Source organism: Cynocephalus volans, chromosome 4 (assembly GCF_027409185.1).
Source record: "Cynocephalus volans isolate mCynVol1 chromosome 4, mCynVol1.pri, whole genome shotgun sequence".
NCBI lineage: Eukaryota > Metazoa > Chordata > Mammalia > Dermoptera > Cynocephalidae > Cynocephalus > Cynocephalus volans.
In genome coordinates this window covers 69,775,822-69,788,817 of record NC_084463.1, presented here as the reverse complement: position 1 = coordinate 69,788,817, position 12,996 = coordinate 69,775,822, and the positions used below count along the sequence as shown (strand labels likewise).

General features: G+C 37.4%; 1 protein-coding gene across 1 annotated transcript; it reads right to left on the bottom strand.

Moving 5' to 3' along the window:
• Positions 1-102: 102 nt before the first annotated feature.
• CASP1 (caspase 1) lies at positions 103-12,520 on the bottom strand. The gene is made up of 10 exons (XM_063092621.1): positions 12,490-12,520; positions 11,598-11,864; positions 8,869-8,931; positions 5,823-5,935; positions 4,948-5,121; positions 4,157-4,391; positions 3,613-3,756; positions 1,217-1,326; positions 648-751; positions 103-154 (listed from the first exon to the last, which is right to left on the bottom strand). Exons 1-9 carry the CDS (start codon positions 12,494-12,496, stop codon positions 653-655), a joined length of 1,212 nt encoding a protein of 403 aa, XP_062948691.1. The 5' UTR covers positions 12,497-12,520; the 3' UTR covers positions 103-154; positions 648-652.
• Positions 12,521-12,996: the final 476 nt, after the last annotated feature.

Below are 12,996 nucleotides of genomic sequence, written 5' to 3'. Positions count from 1 at the left end.
TTTCCCAGCATGGTAAAAACAAAAAATAAAACAAATAAAACACAGGACGACCTTTTATTTTTATTTTAGATTTTATTAGAATGTCTAAAGAACTATCTCTTTCCAGCTGAAATGTTTCCAAAAGCAGGTACAGAATGAAAGAATTCTTGGCTTCCTACAGGAAGAGAAAATAAAAAAATAAAACAAACAAACAAGAAACCATTTCTGATAAAAGATATGCAAGTTATCAGATCACGCCACCAATGAGAACATACACATTCATAGAAGGAAAGAAGGAGCCCATGCTATGTCTAAATACTGCCTTGCTAAGAAGTGAAGAAATCCAAAAGTAACCTTTCATAACCTTATGACCACCTCTGGAGGTATATCAGCCAACACTAAGAAAGGGCTGTCTCATTGCAGAGTGTTGACAGAAGAGCAATGTGCTCTGTGCTGAACAAAAGAAAAGCATTTCTTCAGTATCACCCATTTATTACACTTAACCTTAACCAGCTTAAGGCCTTAACCAAGATGGAGTTTCAGTACTCTTCCCCAACTTCCCCCCAACTCCTATCACACACACACACACACACACACACACACACACACACACACACACACACACACACACACACACACACCTGCCCACAGACATTGATAAAACCTACTTATTTTAATGTCCTGGAAAGAGGTAGAAATATCTGGTCAAAGTCACCCTTTCAGTGGTGGGCATCTGCGCCTTACTATCTGGCAGCTCAAAGGAAAGTCGGACCTAAAAGAAAAAGGAAAGTCTGTAGTCCTTTTTTTTTTTTTGAATGGAGAATCTTAAGTCAGAAAAAAATGCAATGACATAGCAAGATAAGTGATAAAACTTGCATCCGTAAGAATCACAGCAATATGCGTATCTAAGCATTGAATGACACTAGTCCCCCACCAGATTTTTAATATCTGCTATGTGATCTGATACCCATGATGGACACAGGCCAATGAAAGTCAACTCATTTGTCTATGCAGGGTGGGAGAGGAGTTAAAATAAATGATTATTTTCTAGGAGTTATGAATTATAACAGATTAGATCTGGTTTCCAGGTTTGCCAACTCACCAAAGAACCTAAAAGCTCATTTGGAAAGGAGGGAATTATTGGATGACAAACATGTCTAGAGCTGCTCCCTAAGTTTCCAACTAGAATAGTCAAACATCCAGGGAAATAGAGTGGGAGAAGCATCTAGAGCCCTACCTTTCGGAAAATTGTCTCCAGGTCACAGGACCAGGCATGTTCTTGCAATTTTTCAATGAGTCTCATAATAAAAACAGAGCCCTGTGTTGGATGTCGCCAAGAAACATTATCTGCAAATAAAAATACATTCCAAAACTCAAGACAGGCTCTTGCCTGAACACATGAAGGGAGCCCTAGTATTTCCACTCCAGCTGAGGCATGCTATTGAGTTCACCCTGTTTTCTATACACTGCATGCCACTTTTCAGTGAATATATTCAAATTCAGTGAATATATTTTTATTGATACTTTGATAAGGGTGCTGTATATGGTACAGATATTAGGATGGAATAGTCCCCGAGTTCAAGGAGCTGCAAAATTAGTAGAGAGGGAGAAAATGGCATAATGAGGTAGAGGAGAGTGATTGGGACTTGGAGAAGAAATATCTGAGTGTGCATCTCAAGGGTGCTACTTACTAACTGTGATTTAAGTTAATTATACCCTCTGAAATGCAAAACTATAGTGGGGAGGGTAACAACTCTTGCCACACGAGATATTTGAGAATTAGATATAATGCATCACAAGTGTCTGGAAGAATATAGAAAATATAATACCTAGCCTAAGAAGAGTAATTAGATTAGTAACTTTTCAACTTACCTAGTTTATAAATAATTTTAATTAAAATCAAATAATATTGACCACAGGATATTTATACAAAGAAAATTTTAAAGTACAAATCTAGAAAGGGTTCAAGAGGGAAAAATCACATTCTATTTGAGGATGAAAAGTTCTCACGGAGAAGAGAAATACTAAAGAACAGAGACATTGATTATATAACGTAGTAGACATATAGAAATAATAAAGACAGTTAAAAATTATACCAAGAAATGTATAAGAGAAAGTAGTAGCAACAGCTCCTTCTATAATCATGGACACATTGTTTAACCAAAACTTTTAGCCAATAATAATGGAAATAAAATTTGTATTAATAATGAATTAAAATTCTGTTTAAAATTACAGCTGTCTTATGTAGCTGCTTTCAGTTAAAGGAAGTGGAGAAAGAAGGCAGAAACAGGTATCTCTGCAAGTAATTGTAAAATTAAGGTAATAGATGGACATTTTTCTTCAGGAGAGCATTACGCTGTTGTTGGGATTTATACAAGGAAGCAAGGAGCTAGATTTAGTAGGGGGAGTGGAAGATAACTGAATTGGACTTTCTAGGAGTCATCTAGAAAGGACAGGTGAGTAAAGTGAAAGAAAACGAGACAGAAATCTACAAGATGGTTGTAGAAAAGCCAGGGGACTTACAAAGGTTTGTATAGCCAGAGATGAAAGTCTTGTGGAAGTCTGGGATCAAAGGCTATTAAAGAACAGTTATGTGCAATATGAAAGTCTGCTAAATGTGCTCAAGCTACAAATGTGTGGGGGTTTTGCATAGTAGCATTTTTTTTTGATCATTGGGGGAAAAAAATTCCTTGAGTTATTCATCAGGACATGGTCAATAGAATGTAGAATCAGGCTGCCTCTTGAGGGATGGCATTTCATTACAGAAAATCATCTGTAAATTAAAATATTTGAGCAAAGGCAAGGCCTGTTAGTCAGAGTTGACCAAAACAATGTGAGTCCTCAGGAAATTTCTAAACATAGTTGATTAAAGGATTCCAATGACTTTTATTTCAAACCTTGATAAGGAAAGTGACTTAAGTTTTAAAATGGACCACAGAAGTCATTTAATGTGTTCTTCACTCTGTGTCATGCTCCATATTTCACATACGTGACCTTATTCAATTCTTAGAACAATGATATTTATGTTCATATATATTAGTGAGGAATTAAAAGAAAGCTCAGAGAGTCTAAATAACTGGACCTAATTTAAAAAGTACTATGGCAAGGTCAGGATATAATTGTTAAGACTCTTACTCCAAAGCTTACATTTAGAATCATTCAGATGTATTACGTTTTATTCATTCCATATTTCTAGCTAAAGCCATCTTAACTTAGGGTCCCAATATGCCTTATCTGCTTTTCTGCCCCCACGCCCCAGATTCCACTATTCTCTTGTATATACAGGATGTCTAGAAAATTGGACTGCTGAGTGATCCCAACACTGTGAACCTTTCCTATGTAGAATCAGATTCTAATTCACTTCAGTGTAGATAGTCTTCTACTTAATTCTCTGTTACCCTTCACAGTTGCAGGAAAATATTTTGCACCATCAAGGAGTTCACTACTTACAAAATACATGCAAATTTGATCTCTATGGATATGAGGAATTGAATGTATAACTGGAAAGAAGTCTTGAGTTGGTGGTCAAAAATCTTATCTAAGGTTTAGCATGGGCACCCACACTTTAATGGGTGAGCGTGACTTTCTGTATTGATAACCCACACAAAGTTGTCTTTCACAGAAACCCATTACCTGGTGTTGAAGAACAGAAAGCAATAAAATCCTTCTCTATATGGGCTTTCTTAATGGCATCGTCCTCAAAATCTTCTAGAGCCAGTGAGGATCTGTTTTCAGAGTTTCCTACTGCATCTTTTAACCACACTACCCCTGGGTTCTCTGAAAAGACAAGATTTGGTTTCTTGTTATTACCAATTGCCAAGAGAACTACTTTCTTCTCTAAACCTCTGTTCAGCCATATTTATTAATTTATTTGTCTCTATCTTTAATTTACATGCACAGACATGCATACATCTCATGAAATATCTTTTCAACAATTCTTATGTCTCCTAATCCTCAAATGTATTTTAACATCTGAACATCAAAGTTTCAAGCTTGAAAATGGAACAAATATCTACCAACAGACACACAATTCACAGAAGCCATAGTCTTGACTAATGACAATAGGTATTCTTTGACGTTAATGAATAGACGCAAAGGAACTGAAAAGTAGTGGATACATACAGATGATGAGGTCAGTAATTGAATGTCTTGTGTCCCCACAAACATAAGCACTCACCACCACGGCAGGCCTGAATGATGATCACCTTGGGTTTGTCCTTCAAACTGCGACAGTGCCAGGTATTTAAAATTTGAAAGATGGTGTCGACTTTTAATACATCTGGGACTTGCTCAGAGTATTTCGTCCCACAAATGCCATCCCGAATACCATGAGACATGAGCACCACGAAAGTACTGTCAGAAGTATGGTGCTCTGGCCGGGCAGCAAATGTCTTCAGCTCTGCATCCATGTCCTGGAAGAGACCATACCACTGATCTTGGACTATGTGATTCACTATCAAGCCACCTTGGGAATCCAATTAACAAAGAAATGATAAATGTTTAGGTGATGGATATGCTAACTACCTGGAGGTTATCATTATCAAATGTGTGCATATATTAAAACAGCACACTGTACATATCCCATAAACATATATAATCATAAATAAATAAATAAATAAATTTTAAAAAATAACGCTTAAAGGAATTTCATGAAAATCAATGGAATGGAAAACATATCAGTTTGGAGAAAGCTGAAGAAAAGGATGAGAGAAAGTCATTCAAGGATTTCTAATAAAGGGGGGGGGATTATTGAATTAATAGAACACTTCCCAATTAAAAGTCACACCAGGTTCTTGCTAAAAGACTCTTGTGTTAAAAAGGGATATGTAGCATCAAGCACCCTCTAGGGGCACATGTAGATTTTCAATTATCAAGAGTTCAAGTTTCTCTGTACTACAAATAAACATCCAACTTTATTTAAGAAAAGGAAGAACATGACCATTGTCTCTACAGAGTGATAGATCTTACCAAAGCACTGAGATTTTCTTTGACAACCACGCTGTATCCCAGAACTTCTAGCAGCATCTTCATATCTCTGATATCAACGTCAGCTCCGGCCCTTCTGGGAAGATTATCAAATTCCATGTTGCAAATAATGAGGGCAAGTCGTGTGCGTACTGACCTTTCCATTATTGGATAAATCTATAAGAAATGCAGATTGGATGAACAGCACTATGCTCTCTAATTAAACATTCATTTTGCAGATTTAAGACAGCTTCCCCTTCCTCAGTCCTGTCAAGAAATCAAATCCCATTAACCATACTAACAACTGGGAAGGAGACTGAGTGCTAACATAGGAGTGGGAGTGGAGTTTGCAAATGCCCAGATGGTACCTGAGCACCTGACTTAATTATTCCTGACAGGAATAATTGAAAGATAGAGGAAACTTTTGAAACTATCTTTTGAAAGATATAGGAACTTTGAAGACAGAATGACTGAATTTCAAAACTGGGTCTTCCAATTTCTAGGTGTTTGACTTTGGGCAAAATATTTAACAATCCCCTGCATCAGTATCCTGATTTCTAAAATGGGTTATTTTAAAGGTTAACGGTATTATTATATGCAAAATTCTTAGAACAGTGTCTGACTCATAGCAAGCATTCAGTAGTTGCCATTGCTGTTGTTTTTGGTATTGTTATTTACTCGGGGAATTGGACCAAATTTGAAACTCTCCATATAAGCCTGCGATTCTGGGAGATGGGAATCCTTCATGCAAGGGGAGCAGCAGGATGATTGCCCAGAACTTCTTAGCAAAACTGACTGTAAGAAAAAGCCGCTGCACTTCAGAATCGCCTCAAGTGTGTCTCTCACCGCACTCCATCTTTCTGTTCTGAGCATAGTACCTCTGCCGCTGACTTTTCATTCCATATCTTTTGGGCTATTTCTAGGGGGCAAATCTTGAGTCCCCTTCCTGGGCCCAAGGCCATGGGCATAGCTGAGTTGTCTGGCTGAGGAGCTGCAAGAGACAAGAAATATTATGAATGATTTCGTCCTTGTTTGTCCCGTTTTGTGTTCCTCACAGCACCATCTACGTAAGAAGCCACAGAGCAGCAAATGCATTGTTAGGAGGACGATCCTAATCTAGTTGTAAACACTCTTAAGTAAGTTCACTGCTAATGAAACACATTCCAAGCCAATGGAGATTTTCAACGTTGCAGTATCTTAGGATCAGCATTTTTACAAATATTTTCATTAAAAACCTAGAAAGGGAGCTTTTCAAGGCCATGCATCGTAAAAATATTCTGAAAATAATCAATATGTTAGATATAATATTTAAGGTATGAATTTATTTCAAAAGACTTAAAGCCTATGATAAAATTTAATGGAAATAGGTCTTAATTAATTCTATTTAAATGTTTTTAAAAAATATTTTTAAAAATATATGTTTATCTATTTAGTTACTTTCTCAATAGGCATGATAGTAGGCATAAAAAAAAAAAAAAAAGAAAAAAGAAAGAAAGAATAAGCCCTTGTCCTGTCCTTCAGGATCTCTTTCTACTATGTATGTAAATGAGGAGGAGAAGGAAGAATATTGAATATATGAACTAGAATGAATATGAAATAGAATGATTAATGCTAAAATTAAGGTACACACTAAATGGATTCATAGCAGCAAACATTGATTGCATAAATATAAGAGGAAGAGTTTATACAGAAGTTTATGTGAAAAAATCCCTGGGGCTTTTATATGATCACAAGTTCAACACTATCTGACAATGTGATGCACTTGTTAAAGAAATTAAAGCAATCTTTGTCTGTTTCAAAATAGAAATGTTTTCTAGATATTTGGAGGTTGTTTTAGAAAGTCAGCTATTAAAATGAGGAAATCATATTCAACTTTGAAGAGAAATTCAAAGAAACTGTTGTATACTCACTTAGTTAACCCAAGGCAGCATGAAGTGTGCTGATTATGGAAAAGACAAGAGTTAACTAGAATGCACATATTGGAGAAAACATGAATAATTATTAGTGGAAGAAATTTATTTTTCCTTATAAAGGAGTCTGGAGAACAACAGAAAAAATTAAGTAAAAATATTTGGATTATATTTCAGCTATTTTTTCTTATTAAGGAATAGGGGATTTGGTATAATAGTGAGTGTCCCATCTGATGAAATATCATCTAAGAAAATATGCATGAAATAATCACCCTTAATAGATTAAGTAATTTCTGAACTTGGAAAAATACTTGTTTCCCTGGCTCCTAAATCTCTTCCAAATATAAAGTCCTTTTATTTGAACAGAAAATGGCCACTTTTGGATAAAATTATTTCATAACAGTGGGTGAAATACTGTTCCAAGACAAATAAAACATTTATTATTTGATAAGTACGAGGCTGAACTCATACAAAAATGAGATTTACTTTCAAGGAACCTAGTGCTTGTGAACTATATCAGGAATTGATAAAGCTAAGACTTCGTTGTCAGGGTAGAGCACTGAAACATTTTTAGATCTATCTTGTCATTGGGATCTAGGTACCTGTGCTACCTCTAATACAGATGGAATGAAAAGATTTGTGTTTACATTTTTGAGTATCTGTTTACACTAGATACTCTGAGTGTCTGTACTGAGAACCAAAAAGAAACTCTCCTCTTCTTCCTAGGCACTCAGCTAGCCTGCTGCCAAACAGTCTAGCAGTTAGGTATGACCACAAGACTGGTTTCTCGGCAACAGAATGCAAGCACCAGTGGGGTGTGACACATCTATTTGAGTCAAGGATCAAGGAAAATTTCTCACAAATGATCCTCTGTATTCTTTCCAGTGCCATTAGCTGGATGGCTCTAGCCACAGTTATTTTGGCATCGTATGCTGCAGATATCAGAGCCATAGGATAAAGGAGGTATAGGTAACTGGGTTAGCACTTGGAAAAGTGCTGCCTACTGATCAGGAATGGCTGTTTTAGAATTTTCATGAATGAAAAGTAAGTTTCTTCCACACCTGAGCCATTATAATCGTGTGACTTTGTTATAGTATCCCATGTTATCTTAACTGATACAGGTGTATGTAGTGTCATGTCTATCCCTAAATTTGCGAATTGCTTCAATTTGACAGTAGAGATTCTTAAATACCTATCTATTCATGATTCATGTATTCGTGCAGGCTCAATAAGAGCAGGAGTATTGTTGGTGTGGTTTATGATTCTCTAACCAGTCCATAGAACAGGCTGAGGAACATGGTTGGCATGTGATAAATATTTTTCTAAGGGCCTAGTGAATAATAATAATTTTGATAAAATTCTTCAGTGAAATAGTCTTTTAACGAATATTTATTGCATGCACACTATGAGCGAAGCACTGTTAGACAGGACCATGCTTATGAATAAGTCAGACATGTTTAATTTTATTATAAAGCATAAATTCCAGTGGGGGGGAAAGGGTAAACTTATCCTGAAAAGTTACAAGCAAAATGTAGTGAGAGTTATGACTGAAGAATTATAGGACACTGTAGAAATAGGGACTTTGAAATGTAGCAGGAGACGTAGAAATGGAGAGTCAGATCTGGATTCAAAACTTGGCCACTGCTTGAATGTTGGAAGTGAGGGCAGAAAGAGAGCCAAAGTGAATTTCAGGTTTCTGGTTTGAATGAAATATAAGGAAAGTAGAAGAGAAGCAGAGTGGAAAAAGAATGACAAGTTCAGTTCTGGGAATGTTTAGATAAAGGTGTCTATGGGAGATGTAAGTGAATGTGTTTAGTAGGCACTGAATAGTGAAGTTGGACACACCAGTGGGTAATCAGGGTTTGAGACACAGATTCAGAATGTATTAGTATAAACACAGATAGTGAAGCTGTGGAAATAACTACTGCTAAAGCAGAATAGATTAAGAGATCAAGAAGTTAATGTCAGGGAAGATGGGGTTCAAAGAATGCTTTTTCTCTGAAAACAGCGTTACCTGGGATGGTAGAAAACATTGCTCGGGAGTTTTGTGTATTAAGGTGGTTCCCAGATTGTGGACCTGAAAAAAGATGAAGGACATTAAAATAGTCACTGATCATCTCTGAAAAACTTTACCCCAATCTACTGGACACTCCCCACTGAAAATTCCTTCCACAGGCCAGTGAATCACCTTACCACTTTCGGCTGTGATGAATCTCAGATGTCTGGTAAGGCCACTCATTGGATAAATCAATGGGAGAACAAATGCTAGTTCTAAGCCTTAGATGAATTGGGGAAGTTGTCAGAAAAATTTGTTTAGATGCTGGGAAGGATGGGGGTCAGAGAAATACTGGGACTCTCTTTTTATCTGCTTTTAGGAAGAGAAGGTTAACAGAAATGTCTTGTTCATTCCAGAACCACAGATATTTGTGCAAAGTCAGCAATATTTCTGTATAAGTTTCTGAAAAACTCTTTCAAATGTATTCTTCACTGATGTTAATAACACCCACTTTCATGAACTAGTAAAATTTCCATGGTCCGGAGAGATTCCTGACACATGCATTAGACCATTTTATGGGTTTGATGCTGTCATATTTATGAGTTATGGGAAAATATTCTGCAAACTGAACTATATGAATTCTGTTTCCCAACCATTCTTTATTCCATATGCTATGTTCTCGGTTCTCTATACTACATATGTTTCTCTATACTATGTTGCAGTGAGCAATAACAGTAATAATATTAATAGTAATAGTAATAAGAAACTACCAATTTTTACTTGGTTATTTTGTAGATTGACCCTTTACAGGTGTTAGCTCATTTACTTCCTTAATGCATTATCTCAGAGGGATTAAGTAAATTTTCTAAGTGTTTTAGATCAGAAAATTGGTGAAATCAGGGTATGAACATAAGTCTGTCTTCACTATCAATCCTGGGGGTCATAATCACAAGTCATTCTGCCAGACAGCCCACAAAGGGTGCTGCATATTTATGTATGTAACAGGAGCTCTGACCACAACCTCTGGAACCTGCCAGGTAAATGCAATCTGCCTATCAGTGCCAAGAGCCCTATTCTGAGGAGAAAAACACTGAAAACCCTCAGTTAAACCATGTAGAAAATCACTCATACCTATTTTTAATAATTCCACCAAGGTCTGGAGGATTGTCAATTCCAATGGCAATGAGTTAATTTAATTTTACTTATACTTTTATGAAGATCTCAATATAACACCCACCTGAGAAATGTACTTCACAAACTGTAACAATTGGCATGAGCTAACAAATGAGGAATACTCCAACTCTTCATTTCATAGTACCTACTGAAGACTAGATTTCTGCAGACAAAATAGAGTCCAGTTCCATGCTTGGTATGGAGGAGAGGCATAGGATGTCTCCAAAACTTCAAGCCTGAGGCAGCAGGCTACAGGTTGTTCCATCCTTCCTATTGAGACTACTGGGCTACAATTACCATCAATAAATTCAAGAACAGTTTCTGGAGGAGGCCTTGTTATGGCAGAAGTGTACATGCCAAGAACTTTCTTCTAGATGGATCTCTCCCATTAGAGAACATTCAAATATTACACCTAATTATGTTAATCTATGGCCCTGAAAACATGCCTGCATGAGGAGGTATCATGTGATAGCTATAAAAGCAGACTCCAGGTGTTGGAATTATCACAGTGGGTTGTGTAAATGCCTCTAGGATTCAAGGATTATGGATTAAAAGGAATGGAGAAAGGAAGAAGAAACTTTGGCTATTTTACATTTATTCTTGACCTTCATTGTTATTGATTGGCTGTCTCTAATTTAGAGGGTGGTGGGGGGTGTAAAATAAAAAAAAAAAAGAGGTATTGAAAGAAAAACAAGAAATTCATTACATGTTGATAAACACAGAAAACATCTGCAGCTTTGACAGGCATGGGCTCCCCCTAATCCCTAGAAAAAAGGCTTCTTGCTTCCCAAGAGCATCACCCTCTGAAGTGGCTTTGGGTACAACAGGGATTAGTGACTCAGAGTCCACAAAAGTTCCCATCTTCACCATGTGGGAGGTCTAAGAGATTGCAAGAATGGACCAGTTCAGATGCCAGAGCCCCATATTCAGCCCTTTGGAAGACTGGAGGTGCAGGGAGTAGGACTCACAGAATGGTCCGCAGTCTGGTACCACACTGGTGGACAATCTGACTCAAAAGGAAAAGCAAAGGGACAACAGAAAAAAAAAAAAAATAGCCCACTTAAAATCCTCACTTTTCTATAAACATATAATTTATTCTCTGAGTGTTCCGCTGTCACTGAAATATACTTTAATCTTCCCAGAGAGCAAAATTTTGGAGAGAATTATAAAAAGTATTTGATTACAAACCTTAAATCTTCAGGCCAGGGAACTAAATAAGCACCCCTGGACTTAACAAAAATAAATTAATTAATTATAATAACGTGCCTTGCCAGGAGGACTGGAGCATACAGTATGAAGCTTTTCAGATTGTTTTCATGAACTTCAAGAAATGAGCTGACCACATACTCAGGACAGGAAATGAACTTCAGACGAAAGAAGGTCAATGACACTGAAGGAACAGGAAGAAAGGGAAGAAATCAGGGGATGTGCAATTGGACCGCTGATACAGAAATGGGGCCCTGCAGCCAGAGATAAGGAAGTTGTCTGCAAACTGGAATGACTGATAAATAAATCAGATTAGGACACAAAGGTACAGGGCTATGTGAACTTTAGTCTGAGTCATCGACCCTTACCTGAGGAGAGCTCCAGCATCCCTGCCAGATGGCAGTCGTTTTCACAAATGTGAAGGATACAAATCTGACATGCCTGGGGCCCTTTCCGAATGACTGAGTCAAGCAAAGCTCTTGCCTTATCCATAACTGTAGCATTCTCATGTCTTACTTTCTCCATCTCTTCCTGGTTCAGCACTCTTTTCTCTAACAGTTCATCCAGCAAGCCATTGATGGTACCTGCGCCCACTGAGCGGATAAACTGCCTCCTCTTCTCCTTCAGGATAGCATCTGCTTAGAGCACATGGATTTCGCAAGTCACGAAAACAGCCTCATTTTTCTCCCATGTCATCCACAAGGAAGAATCACCATCAGATTTATTCAGTGAAACGTCTCCACACAGTTCAGTAATCCCTTCTCTAATTCTATCACAGTCCCCTTTTTTTTTCTCTCAGTATTACCTACATATGCTCACAGAGTGGCCTGAAGACTGAGATTTACTATTCCTGTGTTAGTCCCTGAAAAGCAGAGATCATCCTTTTGTTTCATGTTTATTCAACTCTGAATAATAAAATAATTAAACAGTGATAGCCCATTTCCTTTGGCGATACCAGCTGCTGGTATTCATCCTGAGCCAATTGTGCACCCTTTGTGAGGCTTAATGACATTTCAGAGTTCAGTTAAGATTGAGAAATGACAGCAGGATACCAGTAAAGCCCCAGTTCCTTTCTGACCATTGTCTGTCCTTTCTAAAGCATGCTGAGAGTCTTCTGAGCCCTTTCTCCCTCTTTTTTCCTCTCCCTCAGTTTTGCTCACAGAAATTTTCACAAAATCTAATCATGGCTTCCAGAAGAGCCAGATTGTTCCAAAACTATTTCTTCCCCAAGACCTATTTGTTTAACAAGAAGGAACTCACCAGCCATGGCTTTTTTCTCCTACCCTTCTTGTGCGGTGTGAAACTGAAAGTGTGTTCCACCTTCCTTTTCAGCAGGGCGTGTACATGTATTGAGAAATAATCACTGTGCATGCATATACGTCTTTATTCTTTTTTTTCCAAAGATAGAGTTAGATTACTAAAGTTTTCACTCTTTCAGGCAGTGTATCCTTGGAAACTTTTCTTCACCAGCACGTGGAACAGGTCAGGATAGAAGGGGAGTGGGGCTTGGAGAATGAAATAGTAATGAGAAAGTATATGTATACAATTAAACTCACACAAAAAGGAGTCTCACATTCATTAGGAAGTGTGATCCAGAAATATATCTCACCCTTTGGAGAAACTGAACCAGGGTTTTCCCTGTCTTACCCCACAGCTCTGGGGAGAGTCCCTGGAGCCATATGCCCCTGTGAAGCAGTTTTGCTTTTAGAAATGAAAACATATTTAACCAAAATCAAATCTTTTCGTATCTAATGCTCTTCCTTTTCA

What these genes read in the sequence shown, in the direction of transcription:
- CASP1 (XM_063092621.1), bottom strand. An exon ending in ATGAAAAGTCAGCGGCAGAG is followed by an intron (nt 5,122 to 5,822) that starts GTACTATGCTCA and finishes CATTTCTTATAG; the next exon opens with ATTTATCCAATAATGGAAAG. An exon ending in TGGAGACAATTTTCCGAAAG is followed by an intron (nt 752 to 1,216) that starts GTAGGGCTCTAG and finishes TTTTTCTTTTAG; the next exon opens with GTCCGACTTTCCTTTGAGCT.